The 24,839-nt window shown below is 38.9% G+C and overlaps 1 protein-coding gene across 2 annotated transcripts in view; it reads right to left on the minus strand.

Annotated features, from left to right (window-relative positions):
• wnt7bb (wingless-type MMTV integration site family, member 7Bb) overlaps positions 1–24,839 on the minus strand; it is a 106,158-nt gene that overhangs the window by 73,803 nt on the left and 7,516 nt on the right. For both annotated transcript variants that reach the window (XM_057837362.1, XM_057837361.1), the window contains exon 2: positions 1,403–1,629. In XM_057837362.1, the coding sequence (XP_057693345.1) occupies positions 1,403–1,629 (227 nt within the window). The remainder of the gene's footprint in view (positions 1–1,402; positions 1,630–24,839) is intronic.

Consider the following 24,839-nt stretch of genomic DNA (forward strand, 5'->3'; position numbering starts at 1 on the left):
CTCAAAGCGCTTTACATTACATCGCCATCCAACGACTGGTGATGCAGCACCAGAAGAAATGTGGGGTTCAGTATCTTGCTCAAGGATGACTTAGGCGAGTTCATCAGGGCGGAGAATCGAACCCACAACCTCTGGGTTGGGGGACAACTACTCTACCACTGAGCCACACCATCCCCAAGTCATATTGGAGGTATTGCCTCCTCGGCAGCCACCCTTCGCAAACATGTTTTAAATGTTGGTTGGCCCTCCTCCTCTACGCCGTCTGTAACTTTTCTGTAGCCGAAGCATTCCCATACCAGCGATTTTGTTTTCTTCGATAGGAGAAAAACGTTCAGGAGTTTCACCTCCTCCAGCCATCGTGTAGCACAGCTGACTCACTGACACTGAGTAACAACCGGTGGGGGAGGGTTGAGCCTTGCAGCTGCAAGCGAGGGATTTCTCAATGCATTTTAGGACATAACAATAACTAATACCTTAGGGACGGAATGACGGATAATTTTTACGGATTTGAAACCTTGACGTTTTCATACCACGGTATACCTTGAAACCGGTAATCGGCACATGTGTAATTTGCTGCGATAGACATCAAATCTTTTTGGTTGTTTATGGGTTTCCTTAGTTTCAGTATGATAAGTTGTAATATGCTACACAGTAGGGATAGGTGATTTTAAGAATGAAATCGAAGATCGGAAAAATTTGTAGATTAATCTCAGTGCTCTGTAGTGTCATATTTAATCAACCATATGTACAGTGCCCTCCATAATTATTGGCACCCCTGAAAAAGATTAACACCAGGGGTGCTAATAATTGTGACACACATTATTTGATGTCAATTTTTTTTTTCTTTATGTGGGATTTTTTCCCCACTGAATGAATGCACTTGTATTGAAGGTTGGATTTTTCTCTTTTTTTCCATTAAGGTCCCATATTATTTGAATTAAAAAAAATATTAGAAGCTAAAAAGCACATCTTTTTCAGGGGTGCCAATAATGATGGAGGGCGCTGTATATGCAAATACAAACTGACTAGTTTGGCAGATTTTGAACAGTCCCTCAAAAAGAGCCCAATGTCGATGGTTTTCAGGTGGGTTACTACAACAACCAGGTGAGGTAAACTACGTCATTTTTCAAATGTTCGCTAGTTTAACGTTAATGCACAATTGTGGTTGCCATTGTATTAAAACTACCAGTTGTAGAAAAGCATTAAAAACCAGGCTAAAAAATTATGAACGGATCCAACCAAAGACGAACAAAGTTCCAGCCAACAGCCATTTAGGATGCAGCAATTCACAGATAAAATAGTTTCTAGACTTGATTGACCAGCAGTTGCAAATCCAGTAATAACAGGAGAAGCCACTCAACACCGAAAAACTGCAGCCTTTTGCAATAGAAACCAGACTGACCTACACGCAGCTCCTGACCGAAGACCGTCCTTTCCCCCAGCGCTGAACAGTTCCAGCGTCCGTAGCGGAACTGATATTGACACTCATTGATACCCATCTGGGCGCCCTCGCCCACTACAATGATGGCGTCCGGGCGGCTCTGGCAGATGGCCCGCTGACGAGGTGCCAGCCCGGGAATCTTGTTGCAGATGATGTTGGCGCCCAGAGCCACGACTGAGGACAGGGCCCTGCCAAAAAGGAGAGACAGAAGGAAAAAAAAAACATCAGACAAAAATACTACGTGAATGCAAACACACTGTGACTGAAACTCTTGGAACGTCCTTCCAAAAGTAGGCTTGCTTACTCTCATGAGCTTCTCCGCAATGTGATTCATTTCAACCACTGATTGATGCACCTTCCATAGTGAAGTGAAAGGCTTGTAATGCTTTAGTCCAGGCCCGCAGTTTTTTTTATTGGCCCGCCGCATATCCTAATAAAAAAAAAACTAAATGACAGCGGGGGCTTACATCTAAAAGTAGAAACTTACGGGATAGCACACTTTGTTTATTTTTTTAAATTTTTGTTAATCACAAACACTCATACATTTTTAAATTGTAATTATAAAGTTGTAGAAAAAAGCTATCCCATTACATTTTTAAAAAGTTGATTGTTAGACTTTTTTTTTTTTTTTTTTAAAACCTGTCCTGTTCAGCTGTTTGACACGGAGAGTGGAAGTCTAAGTGCCCGGTTGGTCTGAACAGGTTTAATATTTCACATTGAGAGTATGGCATTCTCCCATTGTGATCATCCAACATACCTCGTTTATTATGACAAAGCAGCAAACAGGAAGGGGTTATGGGGGAACAGAAGAAAAGAAACACAAGAGAAGAAAGACAAGAAACACAAACAAACAACAACAAGAAATACATTGATCGTCTACACTAACTACTAATGTGTTGGTGCTATCGTCAGCTAGATGTATTTCCGGTTGACACCATGTGGGGGGCCTGTTGACCAGGGAAAGAGGGGAACGGGGGTGGGGGAGTCTAGAAGCTAAGTGGTTTAAAGGGGTAGAGTGTACACAAATCCGCTCTGTGATCTGAAACCCAGTAATTGTGTGAATCCCTTGTGAGTGTAAGCCCGTTTGTGAACGACCCTACGCCACCCCACCAGAACCCGGCACCCTCCACCCGAGCGCGCCCTATCACATCCAGCCGCACGCGAGCCCCACCAAGCGCGCGACAGCCACGCAGACGAGCGGAGACACCACGCAGGCGCCAACCCAGGGCCACGGCCCCCACCCATCCAGCCCGTCGGGGTGGGGGGTTCACCGCAGTTAGACTATTTGTGATTTTCCATCCCAAAAAAATAGAGAAATAATTTCTCTGCCAGTTAATCAAGAGAATACACCATAAATAAATACCGTTCAATATTATCCCCGAAGTCATTAAAAAATAAATAAATAAATAAATCCAACGCATACTTGCTCACACACCATCACATGCTTGCCGAACATACAGTGCATGTAATATAATCTAAAGATAGACCGATTATCTGATTATCTGCCGGGCCGATCATCGGCGACGATATTTGGAAATTTGACGTACAGAATATCGGTATCTGCCTTTTTCTTTTAATCCGACCTGCCGATATGAAAAAATCCATTTAAAACTGGGTTATTTCATCTCAAATGTAGCTAGGGCTGCAGCTATCGAATATTTTAGTAACCGAGTATTCTACTGAAAATTTCATCGAGTAATCCGGGTAAAACATTTTTTTTTAGATAAAGAGCAATTCTAAAAAAAAACATTTCACCTCATATTGAACCATTTTTAGACAATCAATGTCTTTATTCTAAATGTACAGTGTTAAAAACAGCCAACAATTGCATCTCAGATGTGACTAGAAAAAAAAACAAATTCGCTGCTTTCACTCAAAAAACTAATTTTAAGTTTTAATTAAGTTTTAAATTAGTCTAAATTGTAAGTCCTGATATGAGTTGGAGTTTTTGCAGTGTTCAAAATAATTGTGTGATACCTGCTGTATTGAAGCACATTTGGCTCCAGTGCTACTTGTTTTATCAATCAATGACTACTGAGCTAAAATTGACAGTAAGCTTTATTATGTTTTTATTTTACACCCTCATCACCCGACAGCACTGTGTTTTTACAGATTAAATAAAGCCTGTATGAAAGACACTTTAGCCACGCATCGACAGTTGTCATAATTAATAGAAACCTAGCCCTCGCAGGGCTAACGTTACGTTAGCAAGGTACTGTAACTAAAAGTGGGAATCTTGGGGCACCTAGCGATTCGATCGCGATTACGATTCAAAGGCTACGATTCGATTATAAATCGATTATTGATGCACGCACCCCCCCCCCAGCTTTTAATGTTTCGTACATTAATTCCAAAATCGTCCAAAAATCCTCTCAGACTGAAACAAACTACTTTTTCAGTATCAAGTTAACAGTTCAAAACAGTAAATAAAATACTCAAGTCCCTATTCTGTATCAGCAGCTTTAAACTACACTCAATTAATGTAATGTTGTAAATAAATCGTTAAAGTTGTTAAAATTGCTCCCGTTATTCCATAATTTCCCTTCTGTCTACTTTCGACATGTGAAAGTTTTAAAACTGTTTCATCCTTAAAAGATCGATTAAAATCAAGATTTTGCAGATTTGGGAGTATTTTAGATTAAAAGTTAATTTGGTTCCCTACAACAGAGCCTTCCAGAGAAGTCTACTGCTTTAAGATGGCGGCTGTTTATTAACGCCGGCAAGTCTGTTATTTCGCATGTAGTTTTATATACATGTGATATCTACCGTCGCATTATGTGGTTTGTAGCAACTGGGCGGTATTTGTAGAGGCTGTCTGCCGCAGTCAGGTATTATTGTTTTTTTTATCTAGCGGCAGGAGTTGAATATTATATTTAATCTTGGTCCGTTCCTCATTGCATCCCGAAGACCACACTGACTGTGTTTTAGTTCCGCTTGACCTGGCATAATTTAATAATCAGAATTTGGATGTTTGTGAATTGTTCTCGAATCTTCCACGGCCGAATCGCGAATAATCTAAGAATCGGAACTTTTGCACGCCTCTAATAGTAACGTTAATCTTATTTATGAGCGCTACGTTAACTTAATTTGACCTGGTCCTGAGACTCCTGAGTGTCGCTCCTCCTCTCTTGGAGTAATGTGGATGCCTTCAGTGGAGCTGCAGCATTGAAGACGTGCTGTAGTGGTATGCAAGCGCTGATTTACAGTGAATACATGAAACCGTGTCCAGCTTGAAATGCTCCCACATTTTTGACATTTTCTGCTTTTTCTTGGTGCCTTTCTCTTCGCTTTCATCGGCTTCTTCGTCGTACCTCTATATTTATGAATGGTTGAAATCAAATATATCCGCCGCCTCTGCCTTCTTCCTGTACGCAAGTGGCGTCAACGCGTTGGGCTGCATTAAAAGTAGTCCGGGCCAAATGTCATGCTTACAGCTGGCAAAATTATACGATTCCTTGATCAATTTTTAAATCGAGTTACTCATTTTATTCGAATAATCGTTTCAGCTCTAGATGCAGCCACACCTCTCTCTCCTGCCTGCTGTCTGCTGCGATAGTATTCCTCTGATTGGTTAAATGGTAAATGGAGTTACACTTGTATCGCACCTTTACACCTTTTTAAAGCCTTCAAAGTGCTTCACACTATATTCTCATCTACCTACTGGTGACGCAGCACCAGGAGCAATGTGGGGTTTAGTATCATGCTCAAGGATACTTAGATGAGGTCATCAGGGCTTCCTTTGCTGTGGATACATTTCAGAGAGCTATTTATTCAACCTTTTATTCTACTTTATAAGAGATGTTTCTTAGTCTAGAAAATTCAGACAATTCTGGAGCTGTAATTTTCTATATGTCTGATTCAATAAACATGCTTTATGCAATCCAATGAAGTTCAGTGTTTGCATTATTCAATTTTTTTAACCCCAATTTTTACACTTTTACTTCAAATTAATATCGGCTCCAAAAATCGGTTATCGGTAGAGATGACCCGATCGATCGGGATGCCGAACGATCGGGTCAGATCACGTCATTTTCAACGTATCGGAATCGGCAAAAAAATATTGGACATGCCTTTTTTTAATTAATATATTTTTTTTAATTAAATTGTTTTCTAGTTGTATTTAACGTTACAGACATAATATGTTACACTCATCCAGAGTCTTTTTAGTTTTGGCTTAAGGTAGGGTTATCAAATTTATCCTGATAATGGCGGTAATTAATTTTTTAAAAAATGTATCATGTTAAAATATTTAACGCAATTAATGCATGTGCTGCACGACCCACTCACGCATTGTCGCGCTCAATCTGTAATGGCACCGTTTTACCCATGTAGAGAGCTAAAAGGCAGCGGAAAAGGAGTAGCGTGAATTTTGGAAGCCTTTGGAGCCTTTTTGTAATTGGCTAAAGCCTTACAATCCCTCTCCCTATGATTAGAAATATCGTGAGAAGCAATGTGGGGAAGCAAGGTAGTAATTGATCTTTTTCTTAACACCCTATGTTATTTGCCAACACTGAGAAGATATATCAATTGGTAGCACTATGCACAGTCATGGTTCCACTACCCATCATCCATTTGGGCATGGCGACAGTATCATTTACTGAAAGCTCAACAAATACACTATATGGCAATATTTAGTCACAATATACAAAGTCACATTTGTCCTTTAAGAATTACAAGTCTTTCTAGCCGTGGATCCCTCTCACAGAAAGAATGTTAATAATGTAAATGCCATCTTGAGGATTTATTGTCATAATAAACAAATACAATACTTATGTACTGTATGTTGAATGTATATATTCGTCCAAGTTTTATTCATTTTTTTCTTAATGCATTGCCAAAATGTATATGATCGCGAAAAATTATCGGGAATGATTGGAATTTAATCGGGCAAAAAAAAGCAATCGGAAATATCGGGATCGGCAGATACTCAAACTAAAATGATCAGGATCGGATCGGGAGCAAAACAACATGATCGGAACAACCCTAGTTATCGGCCCTTCTAACTATTAACAATCGGTATCAGTATCGGTTCTGAAAAACCCATATTGGTCGAGCTCTAATATAATCAATGCATTTTCCACTACCTTGCCCAATAAAAATAAAACAAGACTGACCAGAAATAATCCACAGAGTTTAAAATACACAACACATACACTGTATGCGTCACATCATCAATGCCATTGTCGGAATCACTTGATAGTAATTCCAGATAAGCACCACCTTGTACAAAAGTCTTTATTAAGTGGTTCACACATGTGCATCACACACACTAGGGCAGTGCTTCTAAATGATTTCCTGTTCCACCCCCCCCCCCCCGTGAAGAAGTAAAGTTTTCGTGCCCCCACCCCCCTACTCTCTGCCACCACTATAATTAGTATCCTTTGTCTATAAAACTATGATTATAAGTACAACTCGGATGTATAATATGTGTCCTTTTAATATTCAAGAAAAAACTAACATGAATCAACTTACAATAAAATATACCTTTATTAACATTGTTTTGTATGTAACAGAAAAGCCTTGAAACGCATCAATTTGCCTGAATTAAAAAAAAAAAAAAAAGTCACATCCAAGCTGTAAAAATATTAATTCAAATTGCTTCGCAACATTAACTCATGAGGACAATATGCCTAACAACTTGACTGAAAAAACAAAAATTAATAGAACAAAACAACTGTCATTGACAGCAGGACTGTTTTTATTATTGCCGCAGGCAGCAGCAGCTCCTTTCCTATGGTGTCGGGTTATATTGAACTGAGCAACTTGGTATGCCACCTTATATGATGATATTGCTAACAGTGCTTGTCGGTTTACTGATGTAACACTGACAAAGCGGACAATTGTTTGCAATATTCAGGATGTTTTCGTTGAAAAAAAATCAGGCGGCTTATCAATGTGATTGGGGTCTAATGTCTTTAAGTGACGTCTTAATTGATTGGCTTCACGCTGTCCGCTGCAAACATTTTTAGACAAAGTAAACAGACTGGTCTGTCCTCATCTCCCACTGTATTTAAAGCCAAATGCTACATACGCTTTTTCATATTTCTTCGTCTTAGCTCTTCATATCTCCAGTACTCTTTTCTGTGTGTTCTTATTCGGTTCGAAAATACTGCGCACACTCTGAAAATGAGAGCACCACTGCCACCCACTGAGTTGATGTGCAATTACGCTTTATTCTAGAGTGGGAAAAAAAGTATGGTCCCCGAGGTCACATGCGCCACCCACTATTTGAGAACTACTGTACTAGGGTGTCTCTCCTCGCATGTACTGTACATTATTCAAAATAAGAACCACCTTGCATAATCTAAATAGAGTTGTCCGATAATTAATTTTTAACTGATAACCGATATCCTGATAATGTCCAACACCAAAAATCCATTACAGATATCAAACCGATACTGTATATGCGGTCGTGGACTTAACATATTATGGCTAATTGTATTGTTATACCCCACAGGATTCTTTAATAATGATAAATGTAACATTTCAATGTTTTCCAAATAAACATTCTGTGACAAAAACAGAACAACTTCAATTAAAGTTATGGAAAAAGTGCCGATATTGCACCACTTCATCAATAGGCAATAGCTGTTGTGCTAAGCTGTGACCATCCCTTGTACAAACGCAGAAGGCTTCCACATTCATTTTGAAGGCAGCATGCATATTGGCCCAAAACGGATAATAAAAAATCAATGTCAATATTATCCGATACGATATAATTATAAATAGAGATGTCCCGATCGATCGGATCCGATCACGTCATTTTCAGAGTATCGGAATCGGCAAAAAAATATTGGCCATGCCTTTTTTTAATATATTTTTTTAATGAAATCGTTTTCTAATTGTATTTAACGTTACAGACATAATATGTTACACACATCCAGAGTCTTTAGTTTAGGCTTAAGGTAGGGTTATCAAATTTATCCCGATAACGGCGGTAATTAATTTCTTAAAAAATGTATCACTTTAAAATATTTAACGTAATTAATGCATGCACTGCACAACCCACTCACGCATTGTCACGCTCAATCTGTAATGGCGCCATTTTACCTATATAGTGAGATAAAAGGCAACGTAAAATGAGTAGAGTGAATTTTGGCAGCCTTTGGAGCCTTTTTTTAATTGGCTAAAGCCTTACAATCCCTTTCCCTACGATTAGAAATATCATGGGAAGCAATGTGGGGAAGCAAGGTAGCAATTGATCTTTTTCTTAACACCTTATGTTATTTCCCAACGCAGAGAAGATATATCAATTGGTAGCACTACGCACAGTCATGGTTCCACTTCCCATTATGCATTTGGGCATGGCTACAGTATCATTTACTGAAAGCTCAACAAATACACTAGATGGCAATATTTAGTCACAACTTACAAAGTCACAAGTCTTTCTATCCGTGGATCCCTCTCACAGAAAGAATGTTAATAATGTAAATGCCATCTTGAGGATTAATTGTCATAATAAACAAATACAGTACTTATGTACTGTATGTTGAATGTATATATTCGTCCGAGTTTTATTCATTTTTTTCTTAATGCACTGCCAAAATGTATACGATCGGGAAAAAATATCGGGAATGATTGGAATTGAATCGGGAGCAAAAAAAAAGCAATCAGATCGGGAAATATCGGGATCAGCAAATACTCAAACTAAAACGATCGGGAGCAAAAAAACATGATCGGAACAACCCTTATTATAAAGGGCTTTTATCAGCGGATATTATCAGCTACTTATTAATATCGGACAAATCTAGAAACAAACAGACTCAAAATAAAATAAAAAGAAGTAGCTCCTCCCATTAATTAACAATGGTAACAGCCACTATGCACAACAGAAATAGACTGAACTGTGTCCTAATATTTTTTTTTTAATATAGCCATATAGAATGAGAACATACTGTATGTATATAATGTAAACTGGCAGTTCATGTAGTTACCACCCACATATGCTCTCATTTAAAATACACTCAATAGATGGATCATCAATGTCCATGGAAACCTCACCAGTCAAAAAACACTAACGAAACCTCCTGGATAAACCCACATATGCTGCTTCCCACTGGAGAAGGTTTGCACTGCCAGACAGGGTTTCGATACGTGTGATGATGACAATGATGATGCAGACTTGATTTGGTAGCCAATTATCATTAAAAAAAAAAGAATAAATATAAATCATTCCTTATGATTTGCAGCTGCTTTTACATTTACGACATGCACATGGGCCGCATTATCAAAACACTTAATCTAAAGGTGACTAAATGCCGTTTATGAGATGACACCCACGCCTTCCCACCAAACATATGCTTGCAGCCAAACAGATTAGCACCAAACACAACTGGGCCCTGCCTGTGACTGTGTAAAGACATCGCAAATTCGCAACCACACAGATGCAAACTTTCGGGGGGTACTTGGAAGCCCGAGTCAAGTATGACGTCGCCGACAGAGAGCGGTTTGACATAGCGAGGCGATGCAGGAGAGGATCATGACACCACCACTTATTCCAGTGGGGATTTGAGCTCTCACACACACATGCAAAACTTTCTTGGTCGGAGATTAAGAGCAAAACACTTGATGGATGGCCAGAACTCGCTTTTTGACAACGGCTTTTTCCAACCAGACATTGAAACTAAATGAAACCCAACTGCAGCTGTTAGCAAAGTGACGTTGCCTCGCTGCAGGGGCTAAGAGCAGGCCAAAAAACAGTAAGTGCTTGCCTCGTTAAAATTAAAATCTCGTAAAATTAGAAAAAAAAACTTTGAATTTCCACGACAGAACCACCAACGAACTTCTCGTAAAAAGAAATAAGTCATTCTTGTTCGCTTGTATGTGTCATTCACCTCATTGCCCTCTTGCTGCTCCGCTGACCCCGGCGTCACCCTTTGCAGTATATGTGGTCGCCCATAGCAACCGCGACATCCCTTCCATACAAACCAGTCTCATTGTGTTGGCTCCCACTTTCTTACACACTAAACGTCCCCTTCGCTTGAATGCGGTCGCAAAGATGACTATGAATAGAACTCAGCCGTAGCGGCAGTTTGTGCGATCGGCGACATGCGCTCTTGCAGTCAATGGCGATGAATGGCTTTTTCGACTTAGTTTCATGCAAGTCAGGAATAATTACCGACAAAATATCTTTGATTGACCACCGAAAAAATTGTGACTGGATGGAAGACACCTGCCCTGTCCTATTTGACTGTTCTGAACTCCTGTTTTCACTCGAGTATAGTTTTGAGCAGAATGAATTTGAAGTGTCGGCATTGACATCCAATATCACTCAAAAAAAATGGTCGAAATCAACTTCATTAGTAGAACCGATAGATGTTAATGTAATACACGGCCTTAATTGAAGGACTGAAGGATTAAAAAGTCAGACCATACAATGTGTTACTCTATATAGGGCCTGAACGATATTGGAAAAAACTACCATTGCGATTTTTGGGGAAGTTGTGATATATTGTGATATCAAAACTAGAGGTGCACGATAATTATCGGTCCGATAATAGGAATTATGACGTCATCCCAATAACTCCAATAACATTATATATTATCGGGCCTATTAAGAATATTTTTGGCACGGTGTCAGATTGGGATGTGAGCGTTTGTTTCCACTCTTGTTTTGCCAGTATGCAAAGTTTTGTTAGCGTTCTAGAGGGTGTATTTTTCCTTCAGTAAGTTATAAACCTTACTATGGCAATTGGCAAATGTTTGCATTTTACAGTGTTATGTTTACAAGTTCTTGAGAGGTCTTTTGGTTATTGATTGGCTTGCTGATCTATAATTGCCATGTTAAGAAAGTTGTTTCATGGACCAAGACGACAAAAGTCTCCTCTCCTGTTGAACCAAATGTTTTATCTGCTGACAAAGCACAACCCTGTTGAGTTTATGTTTGTTTTAGATCAGTGCTCATTGTACAGGGGAAGTCAATGATATTGACTACTGATTGTGATTGACTCAAATTATATTTATTTGAAAAAATTAACATGAGCACTTTTTTGAAGTCAAAACTGCTCTCGTCTTTGTTTTGTTCATTAAAATAATGTTCATGTCATCATGAAAATTCTGGTTTGGTCAAAGGCAAATCTATGCTGAATAAACCACTAGTATTTTTTACCTACAGGTGTTCAAAAACTCAGGTAAATATACATTGAAAAATTATATATTTATATTATCGGTTATCGTATCGGTATCGGCCTTGAGGAGCAGGAAGTTATCGATATCGGTATCGGTGTCAAAAAATGGATATCGTGCACCTCTAAATAAAACTAGAACACTTTTCACCAGTAAACTTGAATAGCTCTTTTTGGGATAGGCCTGAACGACATTAGAAAAAATTAACATTGCAATATACGGAAATTGCCAAGGCTCCACACTTACTTTTTGCATTGGTTGCACTGGTTGCACATAACTTTTTTTAAGGTGCACCAGCACAAAATGTACTTTTAATCACTCTCCATAACATTCATTTAATTATTTCCTTTATTCATCTTCTGAACCGCTTATACCTACGAGGGTTGCGGGGTTGTTGGAGCTTATCACAGCTAATTACAAGCACAAGACAGGGTACATCCTCAACAGGTTGCCAGCCAGTCGTAGGGCACATATAGACACACAACCATTCATGCATACACACACATCTGCGGACTATTTGGAGCGTTCAATCTGCATACCATGCACGATTTTTTGGGATGTGGCAAGAACCCGGAGAAAGCCCACGCAGGCATGGGAAGAACATGCAAACTCCACACAGGAAGGCCGGAGCCGGAATTGCACCCACTATCCCAGAACTGTGAGGTGGACGTGCTAACCACTGTCAAGGGTTTCCCATAGGATTTTTTTAAGCTATGGTGGTGGGCTGCTTCACCTTGTTGTTTCACAGCAAAATTGCGTCATATCATGACAATGAGATTTTTTTTTTCACATTTTTTCCCAAGTAGAACCGTAACAAAGATCTATTTGAAATATTTCATTAGCCAGGCTAATGTCGTACCTCTCTGGTACGGTACATGTACGTAAAATGCGTAGCTGATTACAGCTACATTACTCTATGAAATTATAAGACTTTTTTTTCTCGTAGCAATAGTACGAATTACATCTCATAAACCTTATTTTCTCAATTATTTGGCCCTGATTAGGAATGAGCTCGATGACAAGCTAAATGTGTTGAAATCCATCTCCTCCTTCAAAACGATGCTAAAAAAAATGATCCTCTTCTGGGAAGTATTTCTTTTTGTGTGTGTGGTGGGGGGGGGGGGGGGGGGGGTGAGTGTATTTAGTGTATGAGAAGACAATAATATGCGGCAATTCATCCTTTCTGCTCTTCTTATAATTTTTCTTATGATTGTATTAATGTAAGCAGGCTCCTGGTTATAAGCTATGAGTAGCTTCTTAAGGAGACCTGACTCACACATGATCCTTGCTCAGCATTATGAAATGATGTACACTTTGTGAATATGAATGTGTGTGTGAATTAATTGAAATTGTAATTAAGACCTACAACATTACCAAAACAATTTTAGTCCTTCTGTTAACGGACCCATTTCAAGGAGTAGGGGGAAATTCTAATAGCTGTGTAAAGAGTTTTACTAGTTTCGGTGAGAAGGTAATTTTTTTTTTTTTGCTCATGAACTACATTTCCACATAAACACACATCGAGGTACCATTTAGCTTAGCAAGGATAGGTATTAACTTCAATTTCCGAGTGTCCCAGAGCTCCCGAAACTTGGAAAAAAAGAACATTTATCAAGGTTTCATCTGCCGTAGTTGAGTATATCTGTCTGCCACAGCCTGATAGCACAGATATAAGTACACCTGCCCCTCTGCTATTGGATGCATTGTTGACATTAGTGCGGCGGCGCTGTGACAATAGAGCAAGGCTCTATTTTGGGCCCCGCCTCTCGGCGCAAATTCATTCAAACTTGCCGTTCCGTCCAAAACGGCCGTCCACCGCTCACTTTCATCGAAAAGTCCAATGCAAAATATTGTAATGCCCCGGACGGCCGGACAAAGGAGAAGAGTCGGTATTGGCTTACCCACTTTATTGTAGCAAAAATAAGAAAGAAAAACTATAACATAACAACAGCTGGCTGCCGCGACATGCGATCGCTATCCCACGCTATCTCGCCCGTTCTCTCATTCTTGCTACTCGCTTACGTCACAGCTCCCCGGTCCGATCGCCTCTAAAGGGGGTAGCACTTAGTTACGGACATTACAATGCACAATGAATAGGTTGCCATTGAACCCTTCACACTAGGCTGCCGCTAGTTTGAAATGGCCTTAAAAAAAATAATAATAATAACTCATTTGCAAGGCATGGCATTATTTTGGTGTGGCAGTGCACCACAATCTTTTGTTTAAAGGGGAAACCCTGCTGTCCCAATGTGCCGCCTTCATAATGTGAATTATTTCAAAAAAATAAAATAAAATGCTTGTAGGCTTCATTGAGCAAGTCTACACAAATTCACTCACGCTTTGACGCTCACTCTGCAGAGAACAGCCTCTGACTTACACAATGAATGAGTTGGCACGGCCGCTCCAGGATTAGGCTACAAGTTTAAAAAGGACTAACACATTAGTGCCTTTGATTTAGTCCTGCAACGATTAATCGATTAACTCAAGTATTCGATTAGAAAAAACATACTCTAATTAAATTTTGCTACTTCGAGTATTCATTTAATTAAAGTTGCGTTGTAATGGTTTGTTTTGAAAGTGTTTGCATTTAGCTTTATTGATTTGGGTGGATACACTGCCCTCTAGTCTGCCTCATTTCACATGGCTGAATCCAGCTGCACCCTGTTAAGACCAACCTAAGATAAGTTTCTGTTTGCGCTAAAGTTTTTTTTTTTAATACATTCGTATTTTAGTTTACAGTTAGCACTGTAAAAAAAATAGTTGGCTAGCGGACTTTTGTTATGTAAGTTAGCTAATTGTTCTTTTGTTGTACATAGATCCTTATTTATTTTTTTCATACCGTTCGAGGCACAGCTCAGGTATTTTTAATTTTTTATGTTCATTATCCGATTACTCGATTATTCGAACTAAATAGTTTATCGATTATTCGACTACTAAAATAATCGGTAGCTGCAGCCCTACTTTGATCGTAGAGCTACTGAGGCTCCTCAAGCCAGATATAAGCTACAAACCTGTCAATCATCTTTAACGTTAAATACCAAACGGCAGCTGCACTGGTGACCCTGGTGAGAGGATGTGATGCTGTACGAGCATGAAGCTGAATAACATGAATATATTTTTTCAACTAAAAACTCGATCCTTTTCACCCGATTCCGATCCTCTGAAAAATGACGCGAACGGCCCAATTTCTAAACACGTGATCAGATCGGGGACTCCCCAAATCAATAATGCCGTTTAATCCAGGCTTGCTGTATTTAAAAGTGATCTAAGCTCCAGGATCTGCACAGTTGGTGCTTTATTTAGGTAAAACAATAGTTAACATTAAAAAAAAAAAAAAAAAAACAGTTGCAAGTGTTGCGATGTGACTATTGCATATGCGCACATTGCGATGACGATGTTCAAATGAAATATTGTGCAGGCTTACTATACAGTGTTATTTTTAGTAAAGCCATGTTCATAAAAACTGGGTTTTTAACTATAATTGATTACAATTAAACACAAAAAGGCGTAACAGTGCATCCATATCAGCAACACTTACGAGCTTAAACAGCATAAAAACATTGGTGGATTGCTCATTAACCTCCCCCCGAGTCAAAAACGCGAGGTATGAAGCAGCTCCCTTGTATACTACCTAAAACCACAATAAAAACTCATCCGTTCTATCTCTGAATGAACTGAATTTTTGATCAAGAGAGGATGGGAACTCCGCTTCCGTTCTGAGTGACTAAGAGTGGAAACCCACATTCCGCTGACATCTTTGCCAACGTGACCTGACAAGCATAACAAAAAAAAAGGTGGGGGGGCATCCATATAAGCGAGAGGGTCTTACATCACTGTGTCGTGTGGCCTTGAGACAAAGTGGGCGGCCGACGTCACGACAGACGTTATTGCGCAGCTACCTTCTCCGCGTCACATGGAACATTGTGTGAGCCGCTCTGACACAGCTTCAGCTCCCAGGCATGAATCTTACAGAGGAATGCACTCCAAAAAATCATGTCTGGGACACATTTTAACTTTGATGGAGGACTTCTTCCACCCCCCACCCTAAGAGCAGGAAATGTTTAATTTTAGGGCTGAATGGGATGCTCTCGCTCCACTCACAATGGACAGATGCATGCACTTCTCAAAAGTATCCCTGCATAAAAAGACGCTACAGTTGATGCCTTGATAAGGATGAATCTGACGTGAGTTTTTGGAGTAAATTTGTGCTGATTTTCACGCACGAACTTGATATCCGACCATGTGAACTCAAATCAATGCTCTTCACAATGAACAGAAGTTTGGCAAACAGCAAAGACTTCATCAAAAACACAGAAATCAAGTTGTTCAATGGCACTCCTAGTTGATATTTACTGTCAAACCAAACGTAAGACCAAAAGATCATGTATTACAAGACCTTGTCATATTAATGCTAATGTAACAAAACAGAAGTGACACGCTAAAATCAGCACTGACAGCGAGGGATATTTGAACCTGGTGTAAATTAACCTCTGGGTACCTCAAGATATGATACGATTTGCCATACAAAGCTCACGATAACGATCTCATGATAAGGCGATACAATCATTATCGATACATTGGTCAGGAAATCATTCTACTAAACAACTAATAAACAGAAAAACACAATATCTTCATCCTTCTGCTGTAAGTTTATCACTAGTAGATGTCCAACCCATTTCAACTGGGAGGGTGGCAGTGAATTAACCCCTCCTACTTCAAACAGCCCCTCCCACTTCTATGGCAGTGGCAGCCAATGCCAGGCAACGAGGTAATTTTGGGCCTAATCTGTTGATTTTCAGTCATGTCCTGTTGATTCTGGGGCATTTCAGGGTCACTTCCTGTTGATTTTGGGCTACAGAACAGGAAATGACCTGGATATGAATAAGCAGTGACTCAAACTCAACAGGAAGCGACCTGTAGATACCTTAAAATGAACAGAAAGTGACCTGTAAATGCCCCAAAAATCAGAGAGAGTGACTGAATGCTCTGGTTTTGAATGAAACTCGCCTTTCCCGGTCTTAATGGATTAGGCGTCGAGCACCGTCAATGGCAGCTAAAGAGTAAACAGAGACACTATTATGACGACATTTTGGTAGCAACTTGTTGGTTCCTTTTTTTTTTTTTTTTTTTTTCCCAAACAGTGACACCTTTTGAAAATGATATCTCGATTCGTGGCATAAGCGTATCGATAACCTTTTGGGGATGAAAAGTATCACGATATATCACTATTTCAATATTTTGTCACTCCCCTAGTGTAAAATAATAATATACCACTCCTCACAGGCATGTATTTTTTGTCCTCTACTAACTCACTTGCTGCTATTGAGCTGATAGCGATCAAATTCAGTTGAACTTTGAGGGCTGGCATGTCAGTTCAAATGGATTCGACGTCCATTTGCAATAGCAGCGGATGAGTTAAAACTAGAGATGTCCCGATCGATCGGGTCCGATCACGTCATTTTCAAAGTATGGGAATCGGCCAAAAAAATATCGGACATGCCTTTTTTTAACATATATTTTTTTTTGATTAAATCGTTTTCTAATTGTATTTAACGTTACAGACATAATATGTTACATTCATCCAGAGTCTTTAGTTTAGGCTTAAGGTAGGGTTATCAAATTTATCCCGTTAACGGCTGCAATTAATTTTTTAAAAAATTCATCAAGTTAAAATATTTAACACAATTAACGCATGCGCTGCACGACCCACTCACGCATTGTCACGTTCAATCTGTAATGGCGCCGTTTTACCTATATATAGAGCTATAAGGCAGCGTAAAATGAGTAGATTGAATTTTGGCAGCCTTTGGAGCCTTTTTTTAATTGGCTAAAGCCTTACAATCCCTCTCCCTCCGATTAGAAATATCGTGGGAAGCAATGTAGGGAAGAAAGGTAGTAATTGATCTTTTTCTTAACACCCTATGTTATTTTCCAATGCAGAGAAGATATATCAATTGGTACCAGTACGCACAGTCATGGTTGCACTTCCCATCATGCATTTGGCCAGAACAGTTAAATGGCTACAGTATCATTTACTGAAAGCTCAACAAATACACTAGATGGCAATATTTAGTCACAATATACAAAGTCACATTTATCCTTTAAGAATTACAAGTCTTTCTATCCGTGGATCCCTCTGACAGAAAAAATGTTAATAATGTAAATGCCATCTTGAGGATTTATTGTCATAATAAACATATACAGTACTTATGTACTGTATGTTAAATGTACTGTATATATTCGTCCGAGTTTTAGTCATTTTTTTCTTAATGCGATGCCAAAATGTATATGATCGGGAAAAATTATCGGGAATGATTGGAATTGAATCGGGAGCAAAAAAAAAGCAATTGGATCGGGAAATATCGGGATCGGCAGATACTCAAACTAAAACGATCGGGATCGGATCGGGAACAAAGAAAAATGATTGGAACAACCCTAGTTAAAACGACTCCTATTACCACATCTAACAAGTCATTTTAAGTATTGAAGTCTTCTTCATTTGTCCCTGCTACATTGTATTACACCCCCCTCTGGTGGCGTGAAGAGGCACAACAGAAGGAGCGGCATAATGAATTCCACTGCAGCATTAAATCGTTACTTAATTTAAATAATCAAAGAGCTTCTGCATTAAGTTTAATTACGTTCAAACTTTTTTCAATTTTATAGAGAACAATATTAAAGAGAGTGGTTTTCTTTATTCAAAAACTTGTGACTTGATTGACTTCATTCATATCAGTTTGTGAAGATAATTTGAGCTACAATATGAGGTTTTGCACATAAGTGGAGTTTAAGGAAAGGGCAGGGGGACCAGCCCCCCAACCCCCGGTGGCCGAAAAGTGTCATTGCATGTAATTGACTTTCCTATATATGATTTTAAGATTAAGAGTTTTCTGGTCAAATATTGTCTTTAAAAGTTGTAAAGATATGAATGAAATTACCACAAAAAAGATATTTTTATAATTGGTCAAAATTATTTTTCGAACAAATCATGTGACTAGCACCTTAGACGGCCATATGCTTTGCTTAGCCAAAACCACCAAGGACCGAAGAGGCAAGATAGATTTATGTCATTTTTTTCAAACCTAAGCTTTCAAAAGCGACAACAACTACTAAGCAAGAACAAAGAATTGAAAATGTGGACCATGAAACGCCAGAGAGCACTGTCAAAATGGTGAGTGGAGTTTCAATTTGCCCCACTAAAGACTCTAATTGTACATCAGAGCCAAGACCGGTCTCTTGCCAATGTAGTTACCCCCATCAAAAATTGTGTCCCCTGGCCGTTGGAGCGCACACACAAACATACCGTAATTTCCCGAATATAACACACACTTTTTTCCCCCAAAATCAACTTGTACTAAAATCATGGTGCGCATTATGAACGGGTATATAAAGACCGATTTTTTTTCATTGACACTACCATGTTGTGTTGAAGAAACGTATGCGGCGATCCGTTGCCGACCATTACGGTACGTGACGTCACCATTTTGTTTCGGTCATAGCGAGCTAGGGAAGGAGTCAGAGGCGGAGTATCCAACAACGGAGCTAATCCACGTTGCTTTATTGACATTTAGGCTGCAACAAAATACGGTTGCAATGTCTGTCTCACATGCTACCCGCGGAATATAACTATCTTTCCGGCTGTTCCCTCAACAAAATACCTCCCCCCGGGAACTATACAACGTGCCAACATAAGTTCCGCCGGTAAATTCACTGTATAACACTGTAATACTTCCCTCTGATTGGTCGAATGGTTCCGTCTGTGTTAAATTCTGCTTTTTTCACTCTTCATAAACCACAGAATTTAGTTTCTTGAACTCATTTGAGTCAACGTTTATTGCAGCTCCGCAACTCGGACCTTAACAAATGTAACACAACACAGACTTTCTGTGTCCGTCAACTATATCTGTCCCTCGGGAAACTCAAACCCAAATAACAACAGTTCCTCTTGTTAGTCTACAGCGATGCACGCTTTCGGTTTTCCTTCAAAAGAAAAGCCACATCTGTTTTGTTCTCTCCTGGATTCTGGTAAGTTGGAGAAGTTGTCAAATTATATTATCATAATACATATTATTATTATACATATTGTCAGTTTACGGTAATGTTTTGAACTACCAATGTGCTATGTTTGTGCTGTGTTTCACCAGTCAGTAAAATGACATTTCTGTATCTGTACACGAGCTCTGTTTTCTTGTATTCTTCTATTTATAGAATATTTTACAATAATTTCCCCTAGATTTAAAAGTAAATTTGGGGTGCGCGTTATTCTCGGGCGCGCCTTATATTCGGAAATTACGGTAAGTTATGAGGTATGTCGACTTAGAAAATTAATTGAAGCAAGAAAAGAACAATGGTGATATATAGGGTGTTCCAAAATGTTTGACCCCATTTCGTAGGCCAATAATTTTGACAATTTACGTTGGAATGACCTAAAATTTTCATAGCTTGTGTCGAAACGTTTCACGTTTTTATTAGGGCTGTCAAAATTATCGTGTTAACGGGCGTTAATTAATTTTTTAAATTAATCACGTTAAAATATTAGACGCAATTAACGCAGATGCCTCACTCAGACAGATTTAAATGACGGTACAGTGAAACGCTCACTTGTTTATTGTGTTTTACGGAGTTTTGCCGCCCTCTGCTGGCGCTTGGGTGCGACTGATTTTATAGGCTTCAGCACCCATGAGCATTGTGTAAGTAATTATTGACATCAACAATGGCGGGCTACTAGTTTATTTTTTGATTGAAAATTTTACAAATTTTATTAAAACGAAAACATTAAGAGGGGTTTTAATATAAAATTTCGATAACTTGTACTAACATTTTTCTTTTAAGAACTACAAGTCTTTCTATCCATGGATCGCTTTAACAGAATGTTAATAATGTTAATGCCATCTTGTTGATTTATTGTTATAATAAACAAATACAGTCCTTATGTACCGTATGTTGAATGTATATATCCATCTTGTGTCTTATCTTTTCCTTCCAACAATAATTTACAGAAAAATATGGCATATTTTATAGATGGTTTGAATTGCGATTAATTGCGATTAATTACGATTAATTAATTTTTAAGCTGTAATTAACTCGATTAAAAATTTTAATCGTTTGACAGTCCTAGTTTTTATGTGTAACGTTAGGCATTTCTATGTTTTCAGGTTAAGAAATGCCGGCCACATAAAAGAAAAAGCATTTTGCGTGTAAGAGTATTGCTAGACTCGGTCACCGAAGACAGTGCAGCGTGCCTTTTTCACAAATTTTGCAAAGAAGGCACCAGAACTGAAACAGAATTACAGCTGCACTGAAAACTGTTACCGAAGACCTGCTATAGCGAGTTTGGCACAAGCTCGAATACCGACTCAACGTGTGCAGAGTCACAGGCCGCGCTCATATTGAACATTTATGAAAATCTCTCATAGAACCAACAAATATTTGTACTTTTCTTTGTAAATTTACCGTAACCAATAAAACCTATGACTTTCAACATAAAATGTATTTAGTTTCATTAAGATCCATAAAGTAGTTTCCGAGATATGGGCATTTAGAATGGGTTCAACCATTTTGGAACACCCTGTTTTTTGGACATTGACGTTTATTAAACTGGAGAAACTCCATACAGGACTTGAATTACAGTAATAACAGTTATAGGTCATCCTAAGTGTAAAACAGTGAAACATTAACTTTTTTTACGTTCAGTACGTTATACGACAGAAAAAAAAGATTTATTTATGGATGGACCATGTTTTAAAACCTTGTAGATAACTACATCACCAAAACACGGAAATTAAGCAAATCAGTGCAGCCCAGTGGCTCCGCCCAGGGAATACAGTTTTTACGGGGGTAACTACATTGGCACGACACCGCCAGGCGTACCATATTCAATGGATGACGATCTTGGCGAAAAGTATAGCTGTCCTAAGCAGCCTGATTTAGAATTCCCCTCAAGAATGATGGGAAAGAAAAAAAAAAAAAAAACGCTCATTTTCAACTTATAAATATTCTTTTAAGTTAATTTTATTGTTGACACTGCGTTTCGGGGTCTTTAACATGTTGTGCCCTCCCCCCTGCCCCAAAAGTCAAACTCCCCCTATGGTTTTGCATCACAAATGTTTTCACAGAATAAACTAAAATCGCATTGCAAGCTCCCACTGTATTAATATGGATATTTCAATAATATCCTAACTTGTGTCTCTCAACTCAGATATTTATATTGCATTAAAAAGAACAACCACAACAACAGCTGTATAAAAAGCATACAGCTCCAGGTTTGAATGTACGACAATGTCACGTATTGTAATTTGGAAGTAAAGCAAGGTTATACAGTATAATGAAATCAAACTAGCACAAGTTAAAATTCATCACTTGTGTCGATGGTCCATCGCATTTTCAAGCGACAGCTAAAACTCCAGCCACAGAAATGGACCAAGGTTTTAAGCTGTATGCGTCATCATAGATGTGACTACTAAGGTACTGTCCATTTTACTTACATTGCCATCATAATTTGCGTTTACAAAGCACAAAATACTTTATACTAAAACTACTAAGTATGAATGCTGAAGTCTATAGATGACAAACAACAAGCAGCTTATCTTAGTTGACACAATTAGATAGAAAAACATGTTCCTCTCTACTGTTGTGCTTCTGCAAGATAGCGATCACGATCTCACCACATCAGTTTAAACTACATCATTTCATCAGCCTGGAGTTATCGCTGCACACAAAGTCTGCCAACCAGTTTTCATGGGTTACAATACGTTCTGCATAAGGTCCAATAGGGCAGTGTTTCTCAACCAGTGTGCCATGAGAAATCGCCAGGTGTGCCACGAGAAATGATCCAATATCGCTTTTTTAAAATTAATTTATAACGCTATGAGGGTAGCCCCTGGCAGTAATTTGAACGACAATCAGCCACAGGTGCAGGCAAGCAAGTTATTGCTCGTGTCCCGTTCAAGAACTGCTCGGATTTCTAGCCATCAGCCACCTTGCTGTCCACAACAATGTGTTGGAATAAAACGCAGAGGGAGCATTGACTGTCCTATGGATAAAGGATACTTTTGTGTATATCGACACTTGACGAGTCTAATCAAATGATGTACAGTAGACGTGCTGGGGTCCACATTGTCGCGGACAGCAAGATGGCTGATGGCTATAAAATTCCGAGAAGTTCTTGATTGCAAGACGAGCAATTGCCTCGCTCCCTCGTACGCAGCCAAGAATGAATCTGACACACACGGATAGGTTTTTAAGAAAGACAACTTTGAAATCCAAACTGAACCCTGCACAAGATTCTGACTGAGATGAAGGCCCTAGTATGAGTCATGCTATAAAAAAATAAATAAAGATTTTTTTTTTTTTTTAAGCGAAGACTCAAACGCAAAGCAATACAGTGAAAGCTATGTTTCGTTCAGATATACTTTCACCGGGGATGAGATGAAACCTACCTCATTATTTTTAACATTCCATCCATAACACTGAGTATGTATAAATATTGAGGAATTATACCGTATTGGCCCGAATACAAGACGGCCCAGATTATAAGATGACCCCCTCTTTTTCAAGACTCAAGTATGTAAAAAGACTTTTTGAACACCAAATTAATTTTTATCCAGAAAATAATTACAGTACATCTGATACAAATGATTATAACCAGGGGTGCACATAAGTGGTCCGCATGCGCGCATGCGTACTGGACGTAGACAAACGCGCTGGCCCTCAACGGCTTCCATACGCTTTTGCGTACCAATGGCTGACCACTGTATTTGCGGCGGACATGAGAAAATAACTTCTCAAAATGTCGAAGAGGCAGGCCACACTGAGTAATTACTTCCGTATTCCCCCACCCCCGTCTAAAGACAGACAGACGACAGAGACGTCACCGGAGCTACCGAAAAAAAGGACTTTTGCTGAAAAGTGGCTACAGGAGGCATCATGGCTAGAAGCAAATGATGCTCGCACGGAAATGCGGTACAAAATGTGCCGTGAGAATCCCAATGTTGCCGATAAGAGCAGCGCATTTTATGTAGGGTCAAAGAATTTCAGCCATCCAAACTTTGAAAAGCACGAAAAAAACAGAGAGCATGTGGGAATTAAGCAAACTATCGATGTCAAACAGGACCCCACTCGCCCTATGGACAAGTGGCGGAATAGGGCGGAATAAAGGTAATGAACAGCGACATGCACTGACAAACGTGTTTTTGCTCGCATTTTACAAAGCTAAACATGCACGTTCAATGAGGTCTTATGAGGAGGACATCCCACTTTTAAAAAGGCTTGGAGTTAATGTGGGAGCCGCATAATGCCCTTTATTTTGAAATGGTGCTTTACATTTCACTTCAAAGTAATGGCAATTTTGTTGTGCCAGTTGATGTTAATCAAGCATTAATTGTAAATATAATTAATTAAAGTTAATTGGCTCTAAGTAAAGCTTGTCATAAATTTATCGCATCAGGCGGGTCGGCTCTCAAGCTGAATGAGGACCAGGTCACATCTCCAGGTCCTCCTCTGAGAACCTGGGCAAAAAAATTATGTGCACCCCTGATTATAACAATATATTTGATGAGATATTTGCCTCATTCAAATCTTAATACCTGAATATTTAAATATGTAAACTAAAGTGCAATAACATTTGTAAATGAATGGCTTCTGGTTTTTGAAATGTATATAAACCAATCTAGTGTGATAAAATAACAAAATTGCAATCACTGCATTAACCATCAAAGTGAAGTCTAACTGTAACTGTCGTCTTGAAACAAATCTGAATAAGGAAAAACATTGCAATAAAATAATGCAAACTGGTTAAACTTGAGAGTAGCTGAGATCTATCATGACAGAACATTGCTTCAATGGTATCTGGCGCCAGCTAGCGTCGTGAATGAATATAATGCCTAGACCCTGAATATAAGACGACCCCCACTTTTTCAGTCTTATTTCAATGCAAAAAACACTTATATTCTGGCCAATACGGTATTATGATTAAATATACTGTACAGAAAGTCACTTTGGAACATTTTTAGTTTGTGTTGTGCCGCAAATTTTTTTCCAATGTTAAAATGTGCCTTGTCTCAGATAAGGTTGTAAAACACTGCATTAGGGTCACAGGTGAACTGGAACCGATCCCAGCTAACTGACAGAAGAATGGCAGCAAAACTGCAGCACTTATGGACAATTTGGAATTTTCAATAAACCGTTCATGCTTTTCAATAAATAAATAAATTAGGGCTGTCAAACAAATAACATTTTTAATCAAGTTCATCACAGCTTAAAAATTAATTAAACG

Source organism: Corythoichthys intestinalis, chromosome 5 (genome assembly GCF_030265065.1).
Source record: "Corythoichthys intestinalis isolate RoL2023-P3 chromosome 5, ASM3026506v1, whole genome shotgun sequence".
In the NCBI taxonomy this organism is placed as follows: Eukaryota; Metazoa; Chordata; class Actinopteri; order Syngnathiformes; family Syngnathidae; genus Corythoichthys; species Corythoichthys intestinalis.